Here is a 27,864-nt window from a genome sequence, read left to right on the forward strand (position 1 = left end):
CTGCTTTATTTTTTTTAATGATTTCCAAGTGACCTGAAGCATGTCCCCAACTCACAATGACGTCACCAGCTGTCAGAGGGCCACTGACACGGCTTGATCCCTTGCGGCCAGTCACAGGTCTGGTGTGAAGAAAGAGCCTGCTCTCCAGGAAAGAAACCTGAGAAACAGGTGCCCAGTACCTCCGGGAGGCGGGGTTTGCTGGCCTTTTCCTCACACTCTTTCCCTGCACCCGGGAAGACTTTAGCCTCACTTCCCGACCGACCGCACAGCCTCGCCCGCGGTGCGGTGTGCGTGTGAGCCTGAGCCGGCGACAGGCAGGAATGCAGCAGGCGGGACTGGCTCTCGTGGCCTTGGCTGCCTGTGTGGCTCTTTGCCCCTCGGACGGTGAGTGGGGGTGCCTGCTTCTCAGCCTCCAGGGGAAGGAGGGGGGCCTGCCTCCCAAGAGGAGGGGGGCTGCCAGCAATTTGGAGCAGGAATTTTGGTCTTCGAATAGGAGTTAACCGTGGTCTACAAGATAACAGTGTAAGCTTAAATTCCTGATCTGCAGGAATTTGGGGGAAGGGACCTCATGTGAACAGAAGTGTTAGAGATTCGCTGCCTGGTGGATGAGTCCCTTCTGTAGGGGTGCAACTTTGAGCTGCATTGCCTTTTCTGATGGCAGCATCTTAGAAAACCCCAGGGAGAGGTAGGGTGGGACCCCTGTCTCCCCTCGCCCTAACCCGCTACCCTGGGTGCGCATGCTCCTGGAAGAAAGACAGACTTGACCTTCTGGGTTGGGGTTGGGTAAATGGCAAGTTTTCCGGACAAAGTCGGCTCTGTGGCTACTGAAAACCTAAACTTCAGTCCGACCTTAAAAGGGGGCGCAGGATACAGGAGACCGGCCTGTACAAATTGTATCACAGAGAACGAAACTTGTGAGCTGCCAGCATTCATATGGGGACTGTGCCTGCTTCTCAGCTTTCCCACTGCATTCAGAAAACCCTGAATACGGGTGCTTCATACCAGGTGGAGTCGACTCTTTTCTCTCCCCATCTTTTTCCCTAAAACTTTACCCTGAAAAGATTCTCTAAATCCAGAGCAGAGAGGAAATATATTTTGTTGTGTCTGCTTTAAAAAAAAAAATTAAGCCAACTTTTAAAAACAGACCGATTTCGCAAACACCTACTCACACAGACACACATACAAACTGGAGTTTAAATCTGCTCTCGACAACGTGGGTCTGGCAGCCCTGGTCCCGGTACCTGGTGGGGACCAGCGGGAGCAGACCGGCCTCGGCCTTTCTCTGGAGCTGCTGGCACCTCGGGAACTGCCTGGCGCCGGAGGTGTTTGCGTAGGGGCCAGCGTAGTGCACCCGTGACCTGGGTTGATATTACCGAACCTGGGAAAAAAATCTGGATCATCTCTTCCATTTAAAAGCATAAAATGGATTTCTATCCATCCATTTTAGCAAGACCGAGAACAGCGTATTTCATTTTCTGTTTCTGTACGATTCTTTAGAAAAATTCACCACTGAAATTGTAGGACTCGCTGTGGTCGCTGTTTCTCAAAGGTCCACCTGCTCAGGCTTTATCTAAACGAGGGCATTTTGGCAACGCAAATCCACCCGCCCGCAGGGCCAGGAGGCGGGGTGGGGAAGGGAGGGTGGAGGGGCAGGCGGGCCCAGGGCCGAGTTCCTGGGACTGGGTCCAGGCAGAGGCGGTGGGGCAGCAGAACGCAGACTCCCCGTGTTTGGAGAAGAGCTTCGGGGATGAACGAAAGACAGGGAGCTGAGGAGACCCAACCTTAGCTTTTGGGTGAATTTGGGGCTAGAGGAATTTTATACATCGTGTGAGAAAGCCCAACCCTCCACCCTTTAAAAAATGAGCGCTTTGGGGTTAAAATGCATGAGAAGAGGCCGGAGCACAGCTGTGGAGGTGAGAGCGCCACCCACTGCCGTCCACAGCAAACTCTCAGCGTCCGTGTCCCAGGACCCTGGGGAGGCTCTGGGGGACCCCAGCTGGGTAGGGCTGCGGACTGGCAGGACGGGAGGGAGGAAGGGCGGGAGGCGGGGGAGACCGAGTGGTTCGGGGAAGGATGGGCAGGTGGCCTTGGCAGTTGTTGCAGGCTGGCGGAGGGGACAGGGGAGCGGCCTGTGCCAGCTCGGGACTCTGGGAACCACATTCTGTCCTTCCAGGTATTGACTGTTCTGTTTGCTGACTGACCCCCCTGCAGCGGCCCCCGGATAGGGCAGCGCAGTGCCTGGCATTCCCGAAGTGTGCTGCACAAATCAGGAAGCAGCAAACGGAAGCCCTGGGTTCTGCCCAAGGGCGAGAGGGCACACTCCACACCCACTGGCCTGGCGCCCGGCTCCCAGGGCTGGGTATCGAGTCCATAAAACTGTCTGTCACCCACCCTCTGGGGCCCCGAGCCAGACTTTAAAGCCACACGCAGGGCATCTCTGGGCCACACTGGAAGAAGAAGAGTTGTTTTGGGCCACATACTAAATGCATCGCAACATATAATCACACACACAAAAACATCTCATAGTGTTTTAAGTAAATGTACGATTCTGTGTTGGGCCACACTCACAGCCACCCTGGGCTGCACGCAGCCTGCGGGCCACGGGTTGGACAGCCCCAGTAGGGCTTCGTGGGCCAGGCCGTGGCCACCAGATGCAGGCTGGGGACGTGGCTTCTCTGAGTCCCAGACTGGCTTCCTTCTGACCGAGACCTACTTTCTCAGATGAGCATGGCTCCTGATTACACAGACACTTGCTTGCTGGACACTTGCTGCTTGCATCCTGTGTAAAAGGAGGCCGTCTCTCGCGTGTTTTAATCACAGCAGCCTTCCTAGGAAGGGCTCCCAGGGGCGCGCGTGTGTTCCCTGCCGTTGGGACTCTCCCCGTCTGCAGGAGTGGTCCCTGAGGACGTGGCTTGCCAGGTGACCGGCCCTTCAGTCTCTCCCCAGGCGTGCCCTTTAGTTAAAACAGCATGTCCCTCATTCCTCAACACCACTGTTAGATCAAGGGTCTAGATTTCGGTTAAAAACCCTGGTCATCGTATCTGTAATGTGGTTCAGGGCTTTTAAAAATGCCCTTTGTTATGTCCGGAGGCAGAGCGATTAACAGCAATCTTCTCAAACTTGAGTCACATGCGAGCCCCCTTGAACGAAGCCATTTTTTTTACTCTCAATCATGACTTTTAAGTTATTTTACTCTATTACTTGATGTATTCATGTAAGATTGTACATCTCTCTCTTTTCTGGAACTATAAAATCAAAATACATTTAAAGTTTAAATAAAAACAAAACTACAAAGCCAGGAAGACTGAAAGGTAACATTAACTTAATATAATAACACTGTTTGGCGAAACCTAAATCACCTCTCCAAGCACGAACACAGCGCTGATTCTTGAGGTTCCAGTTTTGAGTTTGATGGGCATGTGCTACCACATTGAGAGTAAGAGGTGTTTTCCCCACCACTTCGTTCTGTTTGAACCACGGTGCTGTGATGTGGCCCTCCCTGAGCATGAATGTGTTGCGAATCCACTCTGGTCTGCTCTGATTGGCCTGGGACAATTAAGGCAGGAACTGGCTTGTTGACAACACTAACACAAACAAGTGAAGGTCAAATGTTCTGAAGGTGCTCTTTTAAGATGGCCTTCCAGAAGGTCCAGGACGTGTCTATTTAAAGATTATCGCTGAAACGACCTACTAAAATTTAGGAAGTGTCTGTAGAGCTCACGAACCCTGAGAGTCACCCCTGAACCCCTTCCCAGAGGTCAATGAAAGGGCAAGTTTGAGCAATGTTGGCTTACTCAACTAGGGAGAGTCTGGGTGGGCTTTGACCTCCCGCAGGCCAAGTCAGAATTTGGGAAGTTGCTTAATCACGCTGGGCTCCGGTTTTCTTATCGGTAATACAGAATAACGATGGTCTCTTACCTGGTTATTTTCATGATTAAATGAGAATATATGGAGTGTGTCTGGCCTATATTGGCTGTTTAATAATTGTTAGTATAAAAAATTCAAATATAAAATATAAATGTAAAAAGATGAATTCACCTCTTCTCCATTTTTTAAAAATCTCTCTCCCTTCCCCAAAGGTAATAACTCTTCTGGGTTCTCTGTGTCCTTCCAGAACTTCCTCTGTAAATTTACAAATATGAACCCATTTATATCCACACGTATTTTTAAAAAAATAAATAGGGCCACAGACTACATATTGTTATATTTATTTTTTTAATTAATTGGTCTAACCATGATTCTGTACACCTGAAACTAATATAATATTAATTGTCAACTGGAGTTTAAAGAATGTAAAAATTAACCATTTTACTTAATCATAACAGTATACCTGTTTAACACACACAATTATGTCATAAAAGTTTGCATCATTTGTTTTACAGACAACGTACAAACATGCCAGAACAATTTGGAACATTTCAGTTTCATCGATTCATTCATTATCAATCAGGGTGCTATCAAGGAAGAACACCAGACAATAATTTGAACAGGGAAAGTTCAATGTTACAAATTATTAACTATACCAAGGGATAGGCCGGAAAGAAATACTCATATTTAGAGATTTCTGGGACTGAGACAGAGTTTTCCAGAAGGCATCTTGCACCCCTTTGCTTCCCAACCGAGATCCAGACCTGGGAGAGGACACAGCCATAGCCCCCCTAAAAGGCAAAAAATAATCACTGGGTCAGCCCTCCGTTTTCAGGGGAGAGTCCTCACCGGAGGGGGGCGCTGCCGGCCGCTGCGCTGCGCCGCGCTCTCGCAGAGCCCGGTGCTGGAGAAGCAGCCCCGGTCCGAGCCCGCTCAGAGGAGCCCGGGAGAACCCTCTTCCGGTAACGTCCCTCTAGCGCCCTCTACCGGCAAAGTGTAACACGACAGCTGGAGAAGGAAAAGTTAATATTTTAAGAATTGGCAATTAAGGGTGAATTTGAAACGGAGGGGCAATAAATCGACACATTCCACAAGCACTGAATAGACACCTGGATGTCTGCGACGGGGCGGGGACTGTGCTGCATGTTGGCCTCCGTCTAGACGTTTTCGTTTGCTTGTTTCCATTTATCGAGGGCTTACTGTTTGTCACCCCTGTTCTACGCACTTTTGCGCACGAACTCATGCCATCCTCACAGCAGCCCTGTCGGGGAGGTGCCATTCCCCTTCTAGCCGACATGACAGGTAAAGGAAGTGGGACAGAGAATCAAGTAACTCACCCAACATCGGCTCGTGCGCGGCCGAGCCAGGGATCGAACCGGGTTCTCTGTCTGTGTCTGCTTAACTACCGTGCGGCGATGCCTCTCGGCATCTCTCTGTGGCCCCAATCACCCACCCCCCTTCCAGGAAGACCCCCTGACCACTCCAGCGTCCATGCTGTGGGAAGTGCTGTGACCATGTCTCCATATGAAGGAAAAGAAAAACCCTCCTTCACGCTCCGTTACGCAGACGTTATCCCGGGGTTCCAAAGAGTCGCGGGGAGGACTTGATTTGGGCCCAGCGCTTCATGCACCGTGGCTTGGGGACGGCTGTGGACGCCTGTGTCCGTAGGCATCCGTGAGTGATGTGTCTCCACAAGGCAGGAAGTCCGCTGTGATGGGGAAGTGTGTCCCTCGCCTGCCACACGGAGCATTGCGTGTGTTGACGTATTGCCTTTCTCAATCTGCACCCGTAGACTTGAGATGCTGCCAGCAGCGGGGTGAGCCTTCCTGAGTGACGTTTCCCTTTATCCTGGGAGGCCTTTCTCCCGCCACCGTAGCATGTGCCTTTGCTCTGTTCCATGTTGCTGCGACCCATGGTGCTCTTGATGCCAGAGATTTTCAAACTGCATTTCTTTTAAAGATTTTTTATTTTATTTTTTTTTATTTTTAGGGAGGGAAGGGAGGGAGGGAGAGACAGACAGACAGAGAGAAACATCAATGTGCGGTTGCTGGGGTTTATGGCCTGCAACCTAGGAATGTACCCTGGCTGGGACTCGAACCTGGGACACTTTGGTTCCCAGCCTGCGCTCAATCCACTGAGCTATGCCAGCCAGGGCTCAAACTGCATTTCTAAGAAGTCCCCAAGTGGAGCCATTGCTACAGCTCTGGGGACCATGTTTGAGTAGAAAGAGACTGCGCCGTACCTCCAAGGAAGAGGGGAAGCTGGTTTACGTCTCTTTGGGAACAGGATCCTTTCCTCAAAACCCAGCCCCTAGTTTTTGTACCACATGAGTGGTGTGTAGTGCTTTAGTGTTCATCTTAACAGGCCTTGAACACAGGACTCTTTAAGGCCCCCAGTGACCACAATGGACAGAACCAAACCAGGGACAGACGTTCACGGCTAATCACTTGACCCGCTTAATACTGGAAACAACAAGGATTACAGCCCAGAACCAACAGCATCAATAGCAATAACACTATCATTAACAAGACAAATGGTAATGCTTTCATGAGATATTAATATCACCTTTAAAATATTAAATGTAATGGACCAATGATTTATTTCCTCTTGAGTGGACCCCTGGTTGTTTGAGGGTAGATGGATGATGGCATGTTTCCAAAAGGTGCTATGCACGTTTAGAACATTTAGGACATGAGACCTTGACCCAAGACTGATCCTCTTATTTCCTTAAAAAAAAAAAAAGGAAGCCCTGGCTGGCGTAGCTCAGTGGACTGAGCGCAGGCTGCGAACCAAAGTATCGCAGGTTCGATTCCCAGCCAGGGCACATGCCTGGGTTGCAGGCCATGGCCCTCAGCAACTGCACATTCATGTTTCTCTCTCTCTCTTTCTCCCTCACTTCCCTCTCTAAAAATAAATAAGTAAATCTTTAAAAAAAATGGAAAGGTGTTTAAATGGCACTGAAAGCCTTAAACCACAGTCAAATAAGACAAATAGGACTACAACAGGACTTAGTTCAGCTCAGGAGTGTTTCCTTAGCACTAATCCCAGGCACGGTGCTGGGGCGCGGGTAGAAAGATATCCTGAGGGAGCTCACAGTCAAAGTCAAATAGACCCTTAATTTTTTATGTGGTAAAGGCAGGCAAGCACAGGGCTGTGGGACCACAGATTCGCATGGAGAATGGCCAAGACTGGAAGCAGGAGGGCAACTGGGAGGCTCAGGAGGTCGGAAGCCAATTAATGAGGCCTTGAACTCGGGCAGTGGGAACAGGGGTGCAAAGGGAGAGACACCCCTGAGCAATGTTAAGGGAGTAAAGCTTACAGGAGTGTGTGACTGGCTGTGGGGTGTGCGGGGGGTGGAGGTGGGGGGGCGTGGAGATGACCTGGCGCCGGCTGGGTTTTGGCTCGGGGAACTGCAAATGACGGGGAAAGCAGATGGGAAAGGAGCAACTTTCAAGGGGCAGGAGATAACGTCTTCAGTTGGGTACTTACTGAGTCAGGGGAGCTGGCGGGGTACCCAAGTGCACGTTCAACAGCAGCTGGATATGTGCCAGGATATTGGTAGCGATTTAGGCAGAAAGAAAAGAGTGGAAGGTCAAGGGCGGAGCTTTGAGGAATGGAGCGGTGGGCCGAGGAGGAGGGACACGCAGAGCAGACCTGACCTGTGGAGACGGCACAGCCCGGGCTCCACCGGCCGGTGCACAGACCGCCATGTTCCGAGCCCTCTCCGTGGCCCGCCCCCCAACCCGTCTTGGTTCTGACAGGCTTTTCCACGATTCCCCAATCGAAAGAGTCTTGATAATTCTCACACTGGGGGTCCTAGAGAAGAGTCCTTTCACTCTAAGAATCTGGGGCAAGGTGGTCTGCTGGGGTCGGAGGCTGGTCTCCCCCATGGTCAGGGCCCCCACCTGCTCGCAGCTGCCCTGGACCCACCCCCCGCCCTCTGCTGCCCCCCTAGGTCCCCCAGAGGACTGACCTTCGGCCGCAGGTGCTGCTCTCATCAATCACCGTTCAGAGGAGATTCCAGGTAGAGCTGATGGGCTGACACTCTGGAGGGTCCTTCCCCCAAAAAAGAAAAGGGCCATCTCTGGAGGGGTCAAAGGAGGGGCTGGGGGTGACGCAGGTGAAACCTCCATTCTTGCCCCCTCCTACCTCTGGGCCCTGCAGGGCCTGCTCTGCAGGGTTTCTTTCTTATTTGCAATAATCTCCACATAGTTCCCTCTGGGGAGCCCCTGCTCCGTCAGACAGGTCCGCGCGTGAACTCCTGTTTCAGAACAGAAGCAGGTTCGTTTCCTTGGGGTTTCTGGTCTTAGACGATGGTGGCATCAAGGTGGTGTTCTCAGGTGTGGTTTCCCTAATTCCTCCTAAGCCGGCTTCCACAAACAAGTAAAACATATCCTATAAATGAAAACTCTGTTAATGCCGAAGAAGTGCCACCTAATCCCCTTTGCAACCTTATTGCCACTACTAAATCTCACCTGCATGGAAATCAGAGGAATTGCTGACCTTTCTTTAAAAATGGGAATACTCTGACTGGAGGCTGCATGAGAAAACCTCTAGGGGGCGACATCATCCAGAAGACTCTTACCAGCGCCCGAGTCCAGACCGCCCTGGCAGGTTCCTCCCGGCCCAGCTCCCGGTGCACTTGCACAGGATTCCGGCTTTTACCTCCCTTGGGGCCAGTCACATCCACCAGCACGCAACAAACGCGGCCTGCCTCTTGCCTTTTGACAGTGAACCTGATGGGGTCAAGTAATCTCCAGGTGAGCCCGTCCTACCTTTATGGTTGAGACATTTGAGAAATGCCATCCAGTTTACTCAGGACTTAGAAGTCGTGAGTGTCGTTCTGGCTTAAAACCACCCCCCGAGGTGATGTCAGCCCTCAGCAAACTCAGATTCCTAAATAGGCAGGTTTTCCAATGGAGCTAGATTCCCACGCTTGTTCGGGAAATCCAGCCGCTGTTTCTCAGTTGCCTGGGTCACGGCGCGTGCGTAGCAGTGGCCTGTGCACGAGACCTTTGAAGCTAGTAACTCTTCGTTTTCCCACCTCCAGCTCTGGTATAGATGTAGACATAGAATAGATATGGATATAGATACACAGAAGTGGTTCATTCTGTAAGAATTCACACAGTAAGAAGAGGAGATGCGTGGATGGATACATGGATACACTCCAAATTTTTAAGGGGATATTGAAAATAAAACAGCGTGACTTGGAGAATAGGCAGCACCACGTAGCTAGAGAAAAAAAACAATTAGTTTTGGGAAATAAATGTATCAATATTGGTAAATATCAGGACAACCACTGTTCCATTCTCCTTACAGCACTTTTTAAGAAGTTGAAATGTAATTGACATACCATCAAATTCACCATCTTGTAGTGTACGGTTGCGTGGTGTGTAGTGTATTCACAGAATGACGCTGTCGCCAACACTGATTCCAGCATGTTCCGTCACCCCCAAAAGGGGCCATGCACCTGTGAGCAGTCACTGCCCACCCCACTGCCCATACCCCAGGCCCTGGACACCACCAGTCTCCTTTCCGCCTCTGAGCATTTACCTGCTCGGACATTTCATATAAACGGAATTTTACAGTGCGTGACCCTTCGGATCTGGCTTGTCTCACTTGGAACATGTCTCTGTTGACTCTTCTTTGGCTGTGTTGTGAGTATTTGTTTCCCTGCCTGCCTCCCAGCCCTGTTAGACCCCGTGGCTCCTTTATTTCGACATTTCCGATGCGGAGTGAGGGGCCTGGCACACAGGGTGATGCGTGTTTGCTGCACAAACGATGCTTTCCCCGTCCCAGCGAATCTGGTTGGGTGATGTTTGGGTGTGCCTCCATACACGCTCCTCACATGCGGAACAAAACGGAAAGCACTTACTGGCTCCAGATTGCGAGGGGAGAGAGCGATCCTTGCGGCATGCAATAGCTTGCACTGGGAAGTGGAAATATTTTCCTCGTTTGGGCTGCTGCAGACTCGCATGACACTCAGTTAGAACTGAAGTGAGGCTGAGCAGAACTATGAACACTTTGTATGGCCTGTATATTTCAACTCCACCTCTTCACTTAAATGCAGGGTTTAGAAGTTACTGGAGACAGGGGTGCTCACCCTCCCGGGAGAACAGCAGGGCCTTGCCCTCCCCGCTCCCCTTCCCCCACAGGCAGGCGCATCTCCAAAACTCTAAGGGAGCCTATGAGACTTGAAGCCAGTGGAGCCGTGGGCAGCGGCAGCTTCTCCAGGGCTAACCCCCTGAACCTGCGCCCAAGACCCCCTTTCCCTGACTTGTCTGTGAACCAAAGGAGTCCCAGCTGGGCTCTCTCCTGTCGCTTCTATCCCTAGCCCTTCCTGGTTTCCCAGGAAGCCCTTATTAGACCTGTCCCCAGCTCTAATAAGCGTCCTCTCCAAAGTCATCTGGACTCGTGTTGTGAACTCTGTCCTGCATGAAGTCAAGGACCCACACACTACCAGCCGGCCCGAGGCAGCGCTGCAGGCTGGTCCCTGCCCGGTAACATTCTCTGGCATGCCAGGTGGGGAAAAAATAAATAGAAAACCAGTTATTGCAGACATACATTTTTGTAAATGAATTTATGTAAATATATAATTAAAGGATACTTGGAGATTGTATGTATATTCCAATTTCCTGAGAATTAAAAAATATATATATATACATATATATATACTGGGCTGACGCTAGGTTGTCAGAAGCAAGCCGAGATTCTGTCCCCAAAGGAGCAGTACTGATTGAGCTCTTGGGACAGGTGGGCGGGAAAGAAGGTGCAAGTGTGTCTTTCTGGGCGGAAAGCACTCCAGTGCCCTGGGCACAGGTCCTCCTCGAGGGCCTGGGACTAAGGTCAAGGCGTTTTCCCCCGGTCAAGGAGAAGGCCTGACGTCACTGCGGAGCCTCCTAGTTATACAGTTATTGCTGATAAGGATCTGGCCAGAGAAGACTGCCGGGTCTAAGACACCAGCTTCTGCACATTCGACTCAGCGTTTCCTTCCCTGCTGCTCCCCTGGATGTGACGTTCCTGCTTCTCGGAATGTTCCATCCACACCCACCCCACCCCACCCACCTCCATCAGGTGGATTTCCACTCCTCGAAAACTGGGTCCCACCTTCACGTCCTCTGCTGCTCCCCTTCTTCCCTAGTGGGGTCCTCTCATATCTTGTGTTTCTATACAATCTGTTCCGGATCTCCATGCACTGAGCTTTTTTTTTAAAAAGACTTTATTTATTTATTTTTACAGAGAGGGGAAGGGAAGGAGAAAGAGAGGGAGAGAAACATCGATGTGTGGTTGCCTCTCACATGCCCCCTACTGCGGATGGCCCGCAACCCAGGCGTGTGCCCTGACTGGGAATTGAACCAGCCACCCTATATGGTTCACAGGCCAGCACTCAATCCACTGAGGCACACCAGCCAGAGCAGCACTGGACATTTTTTAAAATGTCAAGTATCGCAGGCCAGTTGAAAATTTGTCCCCTTTCTAGAAGAAGTCTTTGCTTATAAATCCGGGGTTATATAGTCCCACATCTTTTCTTCAGTGTATCTGTGCACATTTTTTAAATAAAAATGGAATCATTTATAGCTTTCATGCTGAGATGTGCTTTCCTCACTCAACGATAAATTATGGGACTCAAATACATGAGGATCTATATAGCAACCTCATCCTCTCTTCCCTTTAGACGGACCGTTAGCTATTGATCTGCGGGCAGACGAGCAGATGGTCTCTAATGTTTTGCTCTAGTGAATACCTCCGCGCCCGTCTTTATGGCTTGCGGGAACCTTTCAGGAGGACCAAATGTCAGACGTACAACTATCGTGGGCCGACGCGGTTATTTCTGAAGCCTTTAGTTCCAAATCTGTCTCCACTACTGCAGCCTCTTAAGGACAGGGATATATTCTTTTATTTATTTCTGTATCTCCCAGTGATGAGCATGGTGCCTGGAACTGCTTGGTAAATGTTTACTGAAGAATTAAATGAACAGGTGAACGGAGGAATGGCAATGGAAAGTTCTGGTGCCCAGAGAGTGAGTCCCAGAGGGAGTCCTGCTTCACATTCGGCCGCTCTCTGCCCACAGCTGTGCGGGGGCCTGAGGTCACCGCAGGTGAGGCAGGGACATGGGGCTGCTCTCCTCTTCCCGGGGCAGGTGACCGGTGCTCTCAGCCGACAGCATGAAGCAGCTGAAGCACTTCTATTGACTCCTCACTCAGGGGCTAACATCTGTCTGAAATGATCAGGCTGCCACCTGCAGCCTCTTGATTCTAATTCCTAAATTTGTTTCTTTAATTTCCTCTGTACCTGGTGGAACGGGAAGTGTAGGAAAATGCCGTGTGCCTGTGGCAGGTGGGAATTTGCAGGAGCACACTTTGCAGGGGTGAGATTTCCTTTGACTTTGGTGTGGCTGCCCTCATCCCCTTACGTCTGGGTGACATGAGCCCCTCCTAGCTTGAGTTCCTACCCTCCATCTCTCCCATTTTAATCCACCTTGCTTACCATCGTAATGTGGATTTTCCTAAAACCCTCCTCCTTTCTCTGATCTGTAATGGTCTCCATTCCACAAGGGCTAACCCTCCTGAGACTGACATTTAAGGCCTCAGTGGTGTGACCTCTGCCTTTTGAACAATGGTCCCCACCCTCATCTTCCCAGCTACTCAGTCCGGACAGAGCGGGCTGTTTTTCTCTGCGCCCTGGGTGCACCCGCAATGTACTTCATGCTTTCCTATCTCAGAGCTTTCATACACGCCCAGCCTGGGGGCCAAACCTGAAATGTAGGCACGTGCCCTGACTGGGAATCGAACCCGGCGAACTTTCTCTCTGTGGGGCCATCGCCCACTCCACTGGGCCACCCCGGTCAGGGCGTATCTCAGAACTCTTGACTGTGCTCTTAGTCTGGGTAAGTCTCCATTTTTCTCCATCCAGGTGGGGAACTTTTAAACCTGCTCCAGGGGCCATGTGGTGGCTCCCTCCAGGGCTGTGTCGACCTCGCTTCTTCCGTCTTCTTCTCTCCAGTCAGTCTGCCCTCCCCGACGAGCGCCGTGGTCTGGAGCGGTTTTCCATCTCTCCGCTCGTTTCGTGTCTTTGCCTGCGTGTTCTCAGGTTCATCTCCCGCGAACACAGTGTAAGTTCTGGAAGGCAGAGACGGGTCTGCTCCGGGTCTGCACGCGTGAAGCCGTCCGTCAGCACATGCGCAAGAGGATCAACGTTCTGTTTCTCCGGAATCTTCCAGATGAGGACTGGGCTGTTGTGCTACCAACTATAAGTTTAACACTTCCCTTCTTTTCCTCTTTCAGCCATACTTCCCATTGCCTCCAGCTGCTGCACTGAGGTCTCCCAGCGTATCTCCAGAAGGCTTCTGCAGAGAGTGAACGTCTGTCGCATCCAGAGAGCTGATGGGGACTGTGACTTGGCCGCCGTCATGTGAGTGCCGGTCCGAGGGCGGTCTAAACCTGCCCAGTGACCCTTCCTTGGGGAGGCCCCACCTGACACACCACATGCAGATGATCACTGAAGCTGGGAGGGGACAGTCCACGCTCCCCCGGCACCTCCCCCCCCCCACCTCCCTGGAGTGATGCTGGCTCCCTGCACCTGAGCTAGGGTGTCCAGAGCGCCCCCATGGCCCCCTGCTGCCCCCACCGCAGGGCTGAGATCAGGGCTACATGCCTCCAGTCACTGAGCAAGGCGCTCAAATTTTCCAAGCAAAAGAACGGACATTCTGAGTAACAAACAAACGAACAAACAAACATAGACCCAGAAGTGACTGTCCTTTGCCACGGCTCCCACTGCAACCGTTTCCAGGCAAGCCTGTGGGGCGCTGTCCGTCTCGCTGCTGCATTCGCCCAGGGTGCGTGTCAGGTCACACAGAAGTGCAGAGGCGACTGCACCTGTCACAACTGCCACGTGCCACCCAGCACAGGCGCCCTTCTTTGCTTTCAATTTCGGGCTGTTGGCTCGCGGTGAACCCTCTCACCCTGTCCTGCCTCCACCCTTGGCTTGGTCAGTAAAAACTTTAGACTTAGGTGTGCTCAGTGTCTCCGTGCAGACTGTAAAGTCTGTAATGCACGGGCGCTTTGCAAATCTGGGTGCTGACCTCAGTGCTGTGAGGAAGGCCTTCGTGAGCCACGTCACTCAGGAGACAGATGTGGCAGAGATCACAAAGTGCACCTGGCGTTCGGGCGGTCGGTGACGTGGGCCGTGGAAGAATTCACAGAGAGAAGGAAGTGCAGAGAGTAAAGATGATATTCACTCTGCAAAAGAGGAGAGGGGCGTGGGGGCTTTGGGCTGTTACTGGGTTACAACTGGATTAAAAAGGGTGGGGTGGCTGCTGTGCGGGGGCCCCCCCGGCTGCTGGGGCGTGGGAAGCCCAGGCTGCAGTGTGTTCCAATGTTACCTTCCACCTGTGGCTGCAGGGAGAGCTCAGCTCTGTTCCCGCTTCCAGTCACTTCCAGTCCTGGGGACAGAAGCCCAGAAGAGTAAAATGGCCATCAGGTTTAAGAGGGTCACAGGCCTGCTGGGCCAATGCTGCCACAATAGCAAATGGTGCTGTCTATGTCCTTTCTCCTGGTGACATGCAGCTAGTGAACAGCTTCGTCCGGACCACTGTGTCCTTCCCAAAAGCGGTGGTGGGATCGACCGTACTGTCCTGTGCCCAAACTCCGCTGCGTTCGACACCTTCCACTCGCAGCGACGGCACATCAGGCATCTCGCCTGCGTGCTGCTCTTAACACCGCCGAGCTCTCCGGACACAGAGCCAGACACTGCTCACCAGCCGCCCGGCGCTCCCTTCTTTGGGCCACACAGGCCTGCTGCTTATCCCTGCGTTCCTGAGTCACTGGGGAGCCTCCTTATTTATCCAATGCAGTCAACACATAGTCATTGATTAGCGATGAGGTACCAGTGTATATGCTGGGGATGCACCGGTGACCACACAGACTCTGCCCTCCAGAGTCTCCGGGAGACTCCCTCTGGGACTGAGCATACGTTCCCCCCTTTTCTGAGGAAGCCAACTAACTGTTACCCAGGGTTGAGACACACCCCTCCAAGACAAGGCTCTGGGAAGTCCAGAGGAAGAGTTCGTAAGGTATCGCTGATAGACTTGCTTCAGGGAAGGGGGCCAAGAAGGCTCTGAAATTCGTAGATGTGAATGTGTGAGCGGGTTCTGGGGAGAAGGTCCATAGATTCCCACCAGTGGCTGGCTGCGTGGGGGAAGGGGGTGGACCGAGGGCCTCGCAGCCTCTCCTGAGTTCACGCCACCACGGGGCTCCCTCCGTTGTCTCGGGCGCCTCCTGAGGGCTGCTCCTAGTGCCCACGTCCTTTGGAAAACTTTAGTGTGCGCCCGGCCATCATTCTATGGGTTTTTTAAAATTTAGTCTTTTTTTTTTAAAGAATTTTATTTATTTATTTGCAGAGAGGGAAGGAAGGGTGGGGAGAGAGAGAGAGAGAAAGAGAGAGAGAAACATCAATGTGCGGTTGCGGGGGTCATGGCTTGCAACCCAGGCATGTGCCCTGACTGGGAATCGAACCTGCCACACTTTGGTTCGCAGCCCATGCTCAATCCACTGAGCTACGCCAGCCAGGGCTTAAAATTTAATCTTAACAAATGGTGCTGGTGGTAGCTGGGGAGTGAAAATTCATAGGCCGTTCGTGGATAGACGATGCTCTGGAAAATCAGAAACTGGACGTTTCTGGCTGGGTGTGCGAGTAGAGACACATGCTGGGGTCTCCAGCGCTGTTGGTGACACTGCTGGTGACAGGAGTTTCAGAGAAGTTTCCTGGGGATAAGCAGGTACAAGACAGGTACGAGACCTACGAGGTATAGGAGTAGACGCATTGTCCTCCATTGTCCCCTGTTAAGATGCCTCGCTTCTTTCAGACGAACACTCCCACGCATTGGCTTGATTGTGCTGAAGCTCATTCATAACTTTCCCGGCTGGTCCCCCCATTTCAAGAGTCCCCACATGAGCTGACGACTCATGGGGTCATCTGGAGAAACAGCAGCTTCCTCTGTATCTCCCTGGGTTTCCCCCAATGGGATTTCAGTTTATCCAGACACAGAACTAGTGTACATGTAGAGTCAGCAGGATTTGCAACATTTAATAAGAACTCGATGGTATCTGATGGGGAATTAGAAGTCATAATGTCTTTTGTAACAAAAAAGTCTTCTAGTTACTAGAAACTGGGAATGGTGCCCTAGGGGGTCTGCCACCCCACAGTCAAATTCTCACGCAGAAAAAGGAAACAAATTCTGAGATGCGGTGTAGACCTATAGTGTGTTAAAAAGTTAACGAAAACCTAGAATATCTCAGTTGATTGTTTCATCGGAAACAAAACCAGACGGTCCTTGTTTTGAACCATTTTCACTTCCTACCTACAACGAATTCCTGAATTCCTACTGTGAACAAGGCCTTCTCAAGACACTTGCAAACTACTCCTCCCTCAGAGAACACCACCACAGGAAAAGGAGAAAGTCTGAGACTCGTGCTCGAATAAAAGACGGAGTCAACCAGGTGCCAGAAGAGGGACGAGGGTCAGGGCCATGGGGACTCAGGGGGGGAAGAGGGCACTTAGCCGAGAGGGTCTCAGAAACCTGCCTGCGGAGGGGAGGGCGTGTCTGAGACGGGCAGTGAGGGCTGGATGCGTTTTGTCTTGTTGGATGAAGCCTGGGGTCCAGAAAGAGAATTGTTTTCGCTTGGTTTATTACCTCCCCCTCCTCCCCCTCCTCCCCTCCTCCCTCCTCCCCCTCCTCTCCCTCCTCCCCACCTCCTCCCCTAGGCCCTTCTCCTTCTTCCTTTACGACTTTCTGCTGCCGAGGAGCCATGGACCACAGTGCAGTAGAGCTGCGGCCCCGCGGCGCTCATTCTCAGGGTCGGCTCTGCGAGAATGCGCCGTGCCTGAGAGCGGGGACTGGCGGTAAGTCTCCGAGTGTCTGCTTGTCCTTTCCGCCAGTGACTCTCGTTCTTCCCTTTTCGGCAGCCTGCACGTCAAGCGCAGAAGGATCTGCGTCAGCCCGCACAGCCGCACGGTTAAGCAGTGGATGAAAGAACAGGCAGGCAAGAGGGATGCCAAAGGCCACATTTGCCACAGGAGGAAGCGCCACAGCGAGAGGGGCAGTAAAGGGGCACATCGTGGGGGGCACAAAGCACGCGGCCACGGAGCTCCTTCTCAGAGACGGCCCAGATGACGCTGTGAATACATCCCTCATGTGAACTTGGCCAAGGCGGGTTATACATTTATCATGTGAATGTTCCTTCTTGGGAGCCAACAGGGCAAAACAACATGATGTTTGTTAAAAGACACAATGACGCGGTAGGCAAAGGTAGCCAATAATACAGTGAACTCAGAAATGAAATGAGGAGATAGTACTTATCTTCATAGAGTGTTTAAGGAGCACAGCGTACAGATGCAATTTCTTTAGCTTCATCACGATGAAGTTTTCCAAACCCTCAGAGAAGCTGAAAGAGTGGCATAAGGAATGCCTGTGTACTGGTCATTGTTAATATTTTACCACACTTGTTTTCTCTCTCTCTTTCTCTCTCTTTGTGTATGTACATAAAACATTATATAGAAGCATATACATGTTTGCTACATCACTGGAAAATAAGTTGCAAACATCACGATGCTTCACTTCTATATTTCTTTTTACCGTTACAACTGGCATTCCTTAAGAATAAAGTCATTTTCTATATAATCACATGATCAGCTTTTTTTAGGTAAAAAAAAATACAGTTTCAGATCTATATATTCCACATTCAAATTTGCCCAACTATTCCCAAAGTATTTCATATAGTTTTTTCAATCTCTCAATCAAGGTGTACATATTGTGATTGTTGTATTTCTTTAGTATCTTTTAATCTAAGAAAGTGTCTCTGCTGTTTTTCTTTCTCCCCGTGGCAAAGATTTTTTCAAAGGAGTCTACGGGTTTGTCTGTTTCCCATGAGCGCACTGAGGTTCAACATTTTCAGTAACAATGCTTCCTGTGTGAACCTGTATGTTTCTTGTCGCATTATTTGGAGTTATAAACATGGGAGCACATTTTCTTTGCAAAGTTTTAGCTGAATATCTCTTTAAAACACCTGGTTTGAATAGCTACTGTTGATAATTACTGATTGATAAATTCTGATGCTGAAAAAAAAAATGTCTGCTGCGCTCCAGGAGCCGCCCCCACCCCCACCCCCACCCCCAGACAGTTCTTAGAGCTTGGGGGGGCAGGGAGGGCGGGTCTGGAAGGGGGTCCATGCTGGATGACATTGCACTCTCCCTCAGAGAGCCTGCCTGTCTGAACTCCTGACCGCCTTCCCCACACTCTGTGGGTGACCCTTTCTCAGCTTCCTTTCCCACAGACACTTCGGAGGTGGCGTCAGACCTGGCTCATAGGTGTCAGGAGCACACGTCCACTTGACCAGATGTCAGGTGTCCTGTCCCCCTCCCTGCTGGCCAGTCCCAGGCAGTGGTGTCGCCAGGATGACTTGGAGGTGACAAGGGACACACAGCGGTGCTGAGTCTGTACAGTTTAAAGTATCAGCAAGTGGCCTTTGTCTAACATTGCTCATGGACAATAATTCAGCAGGTGATTTACTCACTCTCACCAACAATCCTGTGATATACTGCCATTTCCACTTTTTCGATAAGGAAACCTGAGGCTCATGGGTGTTCAATACTTGGCCTAAGGTCACACAGTAGGTGGGCAAGATGAGCCTTGTGGCCAGGTCTCCAGACTCTTCCTGCTCTCTCGTGGGGCCCAGCAGAGGGCCCTGGACGGTGTGGGCCCCGAGGCGGGGCAGAGGCAGAGGAATTCAGATCGAGATCTGTGCACCTGGCGCTTCACAGGGGCCTCGAGGGGGCCTGCTGACAGGTTGGCCTTAGAAGTAAAGCACACCACTACAGGCACTGTGGGTGCCCGCACCACCACAGTCACCAGCCCCAAAGGTTACAGCAGGCCCTGACCTGCCTCTACTGAGCTTCTCAGCCTCAGGCAAGGGTGAGCATTGCACACTGTTTGTCACCTCTGTTGTGCAAACACTGCCTCATCAGGTTCTTCAACTTAAAATCAGATTATGTAAAAAACTCAGCATTCTTTCACTCAACCCCGGTGGTTTAGGAACAGCAAGCATTTATTTCTCACGGTTCTGGAGGCTGAGACATCCAGGGCGGTGGCCTCAGCAGATTCAGGGTCTGGAGTTGACCCTCTGCCCGGTTGTAGACAACTGACTTCGCACTGTGTCCTCACATGGTAGCAAGGACTGGGGAGCTCTCTGGCCACTTTTTAAAAAACTTTTTAAAGGTCTTAGGGTTTTTTTTAAAGATATTATTTATTTAATTTTAGAGAGAGGGGAAGGGAGGGAGAAAGAGAGGGAGAGAAGCACCAATACATTGTTATCTCATGAGCTACTTGGGACCTGGCCCTAAACCCAGGCATGTGGCCTGACTGGGAATCAATCCAGTGACCCTTTGGTTCGCAGGCCGGCACTCAGTCCACTGAGCCGCACCAGCCAGGGGTGTCATCCTTTTTATAAGTCATTAATCCCATTCATAAGGGCCCCACCCTCCACCCTCATGCCTGGAAGACTTCCATCCACAAGTACCACAGGGGTTATGATTTCGACAAAGGAGTTTTATGGAGGTATACAAACATTCAGACCGCAGCACTGTCATACAATGGCATCAAATTTTTTTGAGAGAGAGGGGAAGGAAGGGAGAAAGGGAAGGAGAGAAACACTGATGTGTGAGGGATACATCACTCAGTTGCCTCTCACATGCCCCCGGCTGGGGACCTGGCCCACAACCCAGGCATGTGCCCTGACTGGGAATCAAACTGGCAACCTTTTGGTTTGCAGGTGGTGCTCAATCCACCGAGCCACACCAGCCAGGGAAAACTGCAGGTTCTAAAAGCCAAAGAGAGGGAGAGAAACATCAATGTGAGAGGAGGGAAATATCCATCAGAAGCCTTTTGTGTGCGTCCTAACTGGGGACTGAACCTGCAGTCTAGGCATGTGTCCTGACCAGGAACGGAATACTTGACCTTTTGGTTTGCAGGACGATGCCCAATCAACTGAGCTAAACTGGCCAGTGCTATAGGCTACGTTTTAAAATTTTTTATTTTAGTTACTTCTGGTCAAGATGGAAGTGTGTGTAGACATGCTTTGTGTCCTTGTGCAACCACAGGGAGAATTACAACCAGAATTCAAAACAAATAACGCCCAGAACCATCAGAAAATTGAGCTCTATGGAAGTCTGACAACCAAGGATTTAAAGAAGCCACATTCTAGATGGGTGGGAAGGGCAGAGTCACAGAGATGGGTGGAGAGGCGGCAACAGCAGTGGCAGAATGGACACGTACATATGGTGGTTAAAAATAAGGAAGGACACCTTGGGAGCAAGTGGTCCCAGCCCCAGGCCAGACCACAGGTCCCAGGGGTCCAGCACCAGAAAGATAAATGCCCATTACTTCTGGCTGTTAATACCAGTGGGAGTTGGGGCAGCAGAAGAAACTGCTGAATTCTTGCTGCTTAAAGGGCCCACACAGACTTAGAACTATGCAAACGCACCCACTCTGGGTTTCATCACCAGGGCAGCAGCTGCAAGGGCACCAGTCACACAGGGGAAGTGGGGGAAGTGACTGGAAACAGGGTGAGTGCCTGGCAAACCTCCAGAAGCCAGGCAGCAGCACTGTCCCCTCTCCGAGCCCTCCCTAACCCCCATGGAGCCAGGAAGTGGTGAAGCAGGTTGCCCCACCCTGGCGATTACCTAAGGCTCCACCCCATACAATTTATAGGTACCTTCTACAGGGAGTCAAAGCAGCTCTACCTAATACACAGAAATCAACACAGGGAGACAAAGAAATATGGCCCAAATGAAAGAACAGAACAGAACTCCAGAAGAAGAATGAAATAGAGGCGACCAACTTATCAGATACAGAGTTCAAAACACTGGTGATCAGAATGCTCAAAGAACTCACTGAGTATGGCAAATGCATAAGGAAAGAAATGAAGCTTACACTAAGTGAAATAAAGAAAAATCCACAGGGAACCAACAATAAAGGGAAGGAAGCCAGGATTCAAATCAACAATTTGGAACATAAGGAAGAAATAAACATTCAACCAGAACAGAAGAACAAAGAAAATGAACATAGGCTTAGGCACCTCTGGGACAACTTTAAACATACCAACATCCAAATCATAGGGGTGCCAGAAGGAGAAGAGGAAGAGCAAGAAATTGAAAACTTATTTGACAAAATAATGAAAGAAAACTTCCCTAACTTGGTGAAGGAAATAGACATACAAGCCCAGGAAAACTTCGATAACTTGGTGAAGAAAATAGACATATAAGTCTAACAAGACGGATGCCAAGAGGCCCACTCCAAGACACATCATCATTAAAATGCCAAAGGTTAAAGATAAAGAGAGGATCTTAAAAGCAGCAAGAGAAATAAGTTAGTTACCTACAGGGGAGTTCCCGTAAGACTGTCAGCTGATTTCTCAAAAGAAACTTTGCAAGCAAGAAGTATTCAAAGTGATAAAAAGCAAGGACCTACAATCTAGATTACTCTATCCAGCAAAGCTATCATTTAAAATGGAAGGGCGGATAAAGTGCTTTCCAGATAAGGTAAAGCTAAAGGAGTACATCATCAACAAGCCATTATCACATGAAATGCTGAAGGGACTTATTTAAGAAAAAGAAGATGAAAACCATGAACATTAAAAAGGCAACAAATTCACGACTTCCAACAACTGAATCTCAGACAAACAAAATATGCAAACAAGCAGAACAGGAACAGAATCAAAGATATGGAGATCATCTGGAGGATCATCAGCAGGGAGGGAGAAGAGGAAGAATGGGGGGAAAAGATGCAGGGATTAAGAAGCATAATTGGGTAGGAACAAAATAGACAGGGGGATAAGAATAGTATAGGAAATGGAGAAGCCAAAGAACTCACACAGGTGACCCATGGACATGAACAAAGGTAGGAGGATGGCTAGAGGAAAAGGGGTTACCAGGTGGAGGGAGGCAAAGGTGGAAAAACTGGGATGACTGTAATAATATAATCAATGAAATCTACTTGAGAAACTTTTGATTTGACAGCAATGCAAATAATTAAAACCTTCTCTGGACTGTGTGCAGTTTCTGAAGGAATTCCCACCTTACTGGCTCTGACATGAGCTTATGAAAGCATCACTGCATGACCAATACTGTTCAGGTCACAGAATTACTCCCGAAGGTATTTTTTAGATTATATTCATTAAAGTAATACAAGTGAGTTAAAAAAAATCTAAAGTGCAGCAGAATTTATCATGAGAAACAACACCCTCTCCCTTAGCCTTCCTAATCCCCACAGAGTACTACTTCTTTGGCGCAAACTCATTTAACTTTTTTTGTTCGTTTTTTGTTTTAACCACAAGCATTATTGACAGATTGAATAACGCAGTTTTCACCCAACTAGAAGGCACAACTGTGGGTTGAAACACTTTGCTCTACAGCCAAAATGAGAAAAAAAAAGCATCATCTTAGGAACTGGAAATCAGTATGTCTAGGAGCCAAGTTCGCTTCTGCTGGTGGTGAGGGGAGGAAGATGTTTCCCTCAGTCCCCTCGGGGCACATGGGTGGGTCCTAAAATTAAACTGATAAAGAGCAACCGGAGAAAAGCACATACATCTATTTGATACCAGTTTTGTGTCACCCAGGAGCCTTCAGAGGGGAGTGACGCCCCGAGGAGGCAGCCCCGCATGTCTGGCGCTGGTTTGGTGGAGTGTCGTGGAGGAGCACACAGGGCCAGAGCGGGGGAGATCAGCGCAACAGGCTGGGGGACCTCGGCAGGGCCCGGGTGTGCGGATTCTGCCCCGTGTCCCTTCAGAGATAAGGATGCTACAAACGACCCAACGCCTCTTTCCTGGAATACACATACCTTCTCCTAAACAGTCACCGAGGAGTAGCAGCGAAGGCATTTTACAGATGTAATAGAGTCACAAGTCAGTTGACCTTAAGATAAGGAGGTTATCTGAGTGAGAGTGACAGAGTCACAAGAGCCCTTTCAGTCTGAGTCTAGAGGTCAAAGGCAGGTCATCAGAGGGACTGGGAACATGAGGAGGATTCCGCTTGCCATGGTTGACTTTAAAGATGGAGAAGGCCAAGTCCCAAGAAATACAGGTAGCGTCAGAGCTGAGAGTCACCTTTGGTTGACAGCAAGCAAATAGGGACTGGGTCCTACAACCACAAGGAACTGAATTCAGCCAGGAACCAGAATGAGCTTGGAGCAGGTCCTTCCTTGGGGCCTGCAGAGGGAATGCAGATCAGCCCATACCTTGGCCCCAGCCTTGTGAGACCCCCAGCAGAGAACCCAGTCACGCCACGTCCGGGCTCCTGCCTGAGAGACCGTGAGCTAATAAATGAGAGCTGTTTCACATGGCTGAGTTTGTGGTGCCTTGTAATGCAGCAATAGAAAACTAACACAGCCAATAAACAGCACCCTTGCCACCCTGATTATGCAAGCGTGGTTCTCTGCCAGGCCACACAGTGTACTAGAGTCTAGTGTCCTTCCCCAACAGATTCACGGACACAGGGACCAGACTAGACAGAGGAGAGGAGGGCTGGGGGGACGGGTGAGAAAGGCGAAGGGACTAACAAGCACAAATGGTGGTTACAGAACAGTCTCGGGGCTGTAAGGCAGTGCATAAAAACACAGTCAATAATGTCGTAATAACTAGGTGCGATGCCAGGTGGGTATTGGAAGTTTGGGGGGAAACACTTTGCAAAGTATGATTATCTAACCACTAAGCTGTGCACCTGAAACTAATATAAAATAATATTGAATGTCGGCAGTAATTGAAAAAACTTTAAAAATGTAAAAATTTTTAAAAGTGTATACGAAGATTTGTATGGGAGACACCAGAATTGTTGGGAGTTGGGGGTGGATGGGTTGAGCAAAAAGGAAAAAGGACTCACAGACATGGGCAACAGTGTGGGGATTGGTGGGGGTGGGTATAAGGGAACCAAATGGTAATGGAAAAAATATAATAAAGAAAAACATTTATCCAAAAGAACCTCTGCACCCCAATGTTCATAGCAGCACAATTTACAATAGCTAGATGCTGGAAGCAGCCAAGATGCCCATCAGTCAATGAATGGATCAAAAAACTGTGGTACATTTACACAATGGAATTCTATGCAGCAGAAAGAAAGAAGGAGCTCCTACCCTTTGCAACAGCATGGATGGAGCTGGAAAGCATTATACTAAGTGCAATAAGCCAGGTGGAGAGGGACAAATACCATATGATCTCACCTTTAACAGGAGCCTAAACAACAAAACAAAGAAACAAGCAAAATATAACCAAAGACACTGAAATAGAGAACAGGCTGACAGAGTTCAGAGGTGAGAGGAGAGGGAATTTCAAGGGGAAAAGGGGAGGGTTTACAAGAACAAGTATAAAGGACACATGGACAAAAACGAGGGGCGGGTGGAAAAGGGAGGGAGGTAGGGAGGGCTGGGTGGGTGGGTTGGGATGGGAGTAAAAGATAGAAAATTGTACCTGAACAATAATTAAAATAAAATTTTAAAATTTTTTCAAAAAGCCCTGGCTGGCATAGCTCAGTAGATTGAGCTCGGGCTGAGAACCAAAGCATCACAGGTTCGATTCCCAGTCAGGGTACATGCCTGGGTTGCAGGCCACGGCTCCCAGCAACCACACATTGATGTTTCTCTCTCTCTCTTTCTCCCTCCCTTCCCTCTCTAAAAATAAATAAAATCTTTAAAAAAGAATTTTAAAAAATTTTAAAAAGAATATATAAAGTTTTGTATGGGAAACATCAGAATTGCCCATTTCCAGACCTCATAGGTAAGCACAGTGATAAACAACCAGGATTTCATATGTAAAACATGGAATGGCATAAATATGTAAAATGTTTTGTGTTTCTGTATAACAACCGACACAGCACACACGCGCACACACACACACATTTTGCTTTGGTGACAAACTGCTGTCCTTTGTTCCTCCCCCTCACTCTACCCCCTAAACATCACTTTGCTCTGTGTCGCTCCAGTTGAAACAAAATCATGCATAATCTCATCTGTACGTGCAATCTTAAAAAAACAAAAACAAACAAACCCAAACTCCCAGACAGAGGCCACGGACGGGTGGCTGCCAGAGGCAAGGGTGGGGAGGTGGGTAACGTGGGTGAAGGCAGCCAAAAGCACAAACTGCCAGCTGTAGAATAAATGCCATGGGATGTCGTGTACAGCGTGGTGACATATACAGTACAGTGACTATACCGTGTTGTGTACTGGAGAGTGGCTAAGAAAGTAGATCTGGAAAGCGCTCATCAGACACACAAAAATGTGGAACAGTCTGGTGATGGGTGTTAAACACGTTTAATGCCCCTAAAAAAAAAAAGAGCATTGTTTGTGCCAGACCCTGTGTCTGGGAAAACAAAGTCTATACGAATAAGAATTCTCTGGAGGTGAGCGTCCTCCTCTCTGTCCCCAAGGAGGAAACCAGCGAGGCAGGGCTCTTCTCATGTCAGTGACCTCAGCCCCTTTACTCCAGGCGGAGACAGGAAGTCACCTTACGGTGGCGATGGGTCAGTCTCAATCCTCCAGTGAAGGGTTTCTCGAGCGGCTTCTGTTTGCTGCATAGATGTAAGGTTCGTGGGCAAAGGCAAGGGTCACAGTAAGATCTTCCTGCCCCCCTTGGCGGCTTAGCAGCAGTTTCTTCCATGGACCTCTGCGGAATTCTGGGGAAGACGCATCCAGTTGGCACAGGCAGGCGGGAGCACCTGGGGAATGGGCCCAGCCCTCCAACTGGAAGTGGGAGTTAGGGAAACCGGCCAGGGCCACCTTCCCGGGGCCGCTGGCAGCAAGGCGCCCCTTGCCAGGGAGGCAAACTCGCAGCGGATGACTCAGGCTTGACAGCCGGGGCTCCGTGCTTGGGCATGAAGGTGGATGCTTCCACCTTGGTGTGTGGTCAGCAGCCAAAGTTCTCAAGACCCTGCCGCTTAGGGTGTATCGTCTGAATCTGTGTGTGACCCGGGGGGGCTGCCTCTGCAGAACCCCAGCGCGGAGCATCCCCTAAGGCTGAGTAAGGCAGCGTCCTCTGGATGCCATGACGCTGGGAAAGGCTCGGGGACACAGAAGCTGCGTCCTTGTGCGCAGTTAACATCAGAGCCTAAAAGTTGCTAATAAGGAACACGGGACCCGGTGATGACACCCCAAGGTGGCAAGCACAGCGACAGAGCTGGTTGACAGGAACCTCTCTCTCTTTAGCGGGTGTGTGGAAAGCAGGGGTGTCCTGCTTGGGACTGAATTCTCAGACTTCTCCTGTGGAGGACACGGAGAGGTCTTGAGAGGGACACACTCCAGTTCTTGTGAATAAAGGTGAATCCACTTGTAATCGATGGCTGGGAAAAACAAAAATAATGTGGCTGTATTTATGACCCAAGCCAACGGAACAAGCTGTACTATTTGCTTTAGATAGTATCGCAGACATGGGAAGCATGCAGACCACAGGGGAAAGAGGCTAGGCTCTGAGTCCCCGACAGGACATGCCCCAACAAGGCTTCTTGTTCCTGGGTGTCACCCTTAACACACATGCACACACAAACAACTTTTTTTTAAATGTTAGAAATAGCTCCTTGATCCAAAATGGGCTCAAGTTACTTCCCAGGGGTAAAGGAAGAAAGGTGTCATTTCTAGTCCCCAAACTAAATTTCAAAACCAATTTTCCCATATTTCAGGCAGAGACATCAGAGGCAAAAAAGACAGGGCAGTGTATGTGGAACTAATATACTCACCTGACTGCGATGTAAATCATTCAAACGAAATATTAGTTTTAATAGTCTTGGCATGAGTTTTGGGGGCATTAGTAATTGCTATTTAAAAACACACACAACTTTGAAATTGTACATGAGTCTTTTTTATAAGCTAAACATTCCTGGAAACTGTCAGTATTTCATTTATTCTTACAAATTAAAATCAATTATAATGTTTATTTTAAAGATTTTATTTATTCATTTTTAGAGAGAGGAGAAGGGAGAGAGAAAGAAACATCAATCTGGACCCACAACCCTCCTTGACCCAGGAACTGAACCGATGACCTTTTGCTTTGCAGGCCGACGCCCAACCCACTGAGCTGCAGTCGGGGCTGAACTCAATTTCGAATGAAGCAGGAGAGTTTCTTATTTAAAGAAATTTCTGCAGATAATCCTTTGGACATTCATGAGCATTCTTTTCATTAATGGAAAATGAACATTATTTTTTAAAGCTAATTTTGACATTTGGTTATCTGTTTGCGGCGCATTAGTGGTAAAAAAAAAAAAAAGCACTGATTGCTTTGGTCGGTAGGGCCTTACCGAAATCCTGGTAGACACATCAGTCCGTCTATCTGCCGGAGGAGAGGGTGAGACCTGGGCTGCTGCGGAGACAGAGAAGCAGGCACAATAACAGAAGAATGACCTGTCCCTTGGAACAGCTGTGACGTGCTGGGAGAAAAATACGAAGCTGGAGGGAGAGGCCATGAGCCTGTGAACGAGGGGAACCTCTGGAAGCCAGAAAAGGCAAGTAAACAATGGTCCCCAAGGTGCCACCCCGACGATGCCCCCTCGAAATTGTGTCCAGAGAGACTCATTTCAAACTTCGGACCTCCGGAAATTTAGACAGTAAATTTGTGTTATTTTAAGTCATTAAAAAAAAAAAACAAGATCGTTGTGAAGATTCCGTGTGCAGCACTGTGCTTGCCACACAGGAGGATCTCAGGAACTATGTGTTGGTTTTGGGGGCGACTGCAGTCTGCTTTGAGAGTGAAGGCATGTTCTCCAGCTTGACTTTCATGCTCGGATTCCTGGCGCTGGAGCACCTTTTACACGTGACAGCCTGGCCTCACTCACGTCCTCGTGGAGAGCTGGGGAAGGACCTGCCTTGTGCCTTAAAAAAATTTAAGCCCTGGCTGGCGTAGCTCAGTGGATTGAGTGCGGGCTGCAAACCAAAGTGTCACAGGTTCGATTCCCAGTCAGGGTACATGCCTG

The 27,864-nt window shown here is 49.7% G+C and overlaps 1 protein-coding gene across 3 annotated transcripts; it reads left to right on the forward strand.

The window, feature by feature from the left end:
* Nucleotides 1-134: 134 nt before the first annotated feature.
* Nucleotides 135-27,864, forward strand: CCL28 (C-C motif chemokine ligand 28). 3 transcript variants are annotated; one of them, XM_045839857.1, is made up of 4 exons: nucleotides 135-384; nucleotides 13,152-13,278; nucleotides 16,630-16,767; nucleotides 26,952-27,864. In XM_045839857.1, the coding sequence occupies exons 1-4, from the start codon at nucleotides 321-323 to the stop codon at nucleotides 26,986-26,988; spliced, it is 366 nt and encodes a 121-aa protein (XP_045695813.1). In that variant the 5' UTR covers nucleotides 135-320; the 3' UTR covers nucleotides 26,989-27,864. The 3 variants fall into 3 exon arrangements, with proteins under 3 accessions (XP_045695813.1, XP_045695811.1, XP_045695812.1); XM_045839855.1 differs by lacking the exons at nucleotides 16,630-16,767; nucleotides 26,952-27,864 and adding an exon at nucleotides 16,831-17,846 and having other exon boundaries at nucleotides 160-384; XM_045839856.1 differs by lacking the exons at nucleotides 135-384; nucleotides 16,630-16,767; nucleotides 26,952-27,864 and adding exons at nucleotides 1,763-1,913; nucleotides 16,831-17,846.

Source organism: Phyllostomus hastatus, unplaced genomic scaffold, assembly GCF_019186645.2.
Source record: "Phyllostomus hastatus isolate PE091 unplaced genomic scaffold, TTU_PhHast_1.1 phas_contig_329, whole genome shotgun sequence".
NCBI classification, from domain to species: domain Eukaryota; kingdom Metazoa; phylum Chordata; class Mammalia; order Chiroptera; family Phyllostomidae; genus Phyllostomus; species Phyllostomus hastatus.

Bases quoted from the DNA above. Each gene is read 5' to 3' on its own strand.
- CCL28 (XM_045839855.1), top strand. From the start codon at position 321: ATGCAGCAGGCGGGACTGGCTCTCGTGGCCTTGGCTGCCTGTGTGGCT. The intron at 385-13,151 runs GTGAGTGGGGGT...TTCCTCTTTCAG, and splicing joins GGCTCTTTGCCCCTCGGACG to CCATACTTCCCATTGCCTCC. The intron at 13,279-16,830 runs GTGAGTGCCGGT...CCTTTTCGGCAG, and splicing joins TGTGACTTGGCCGCCGTCAT to CCTGCACGTCAAGCGCAGAA.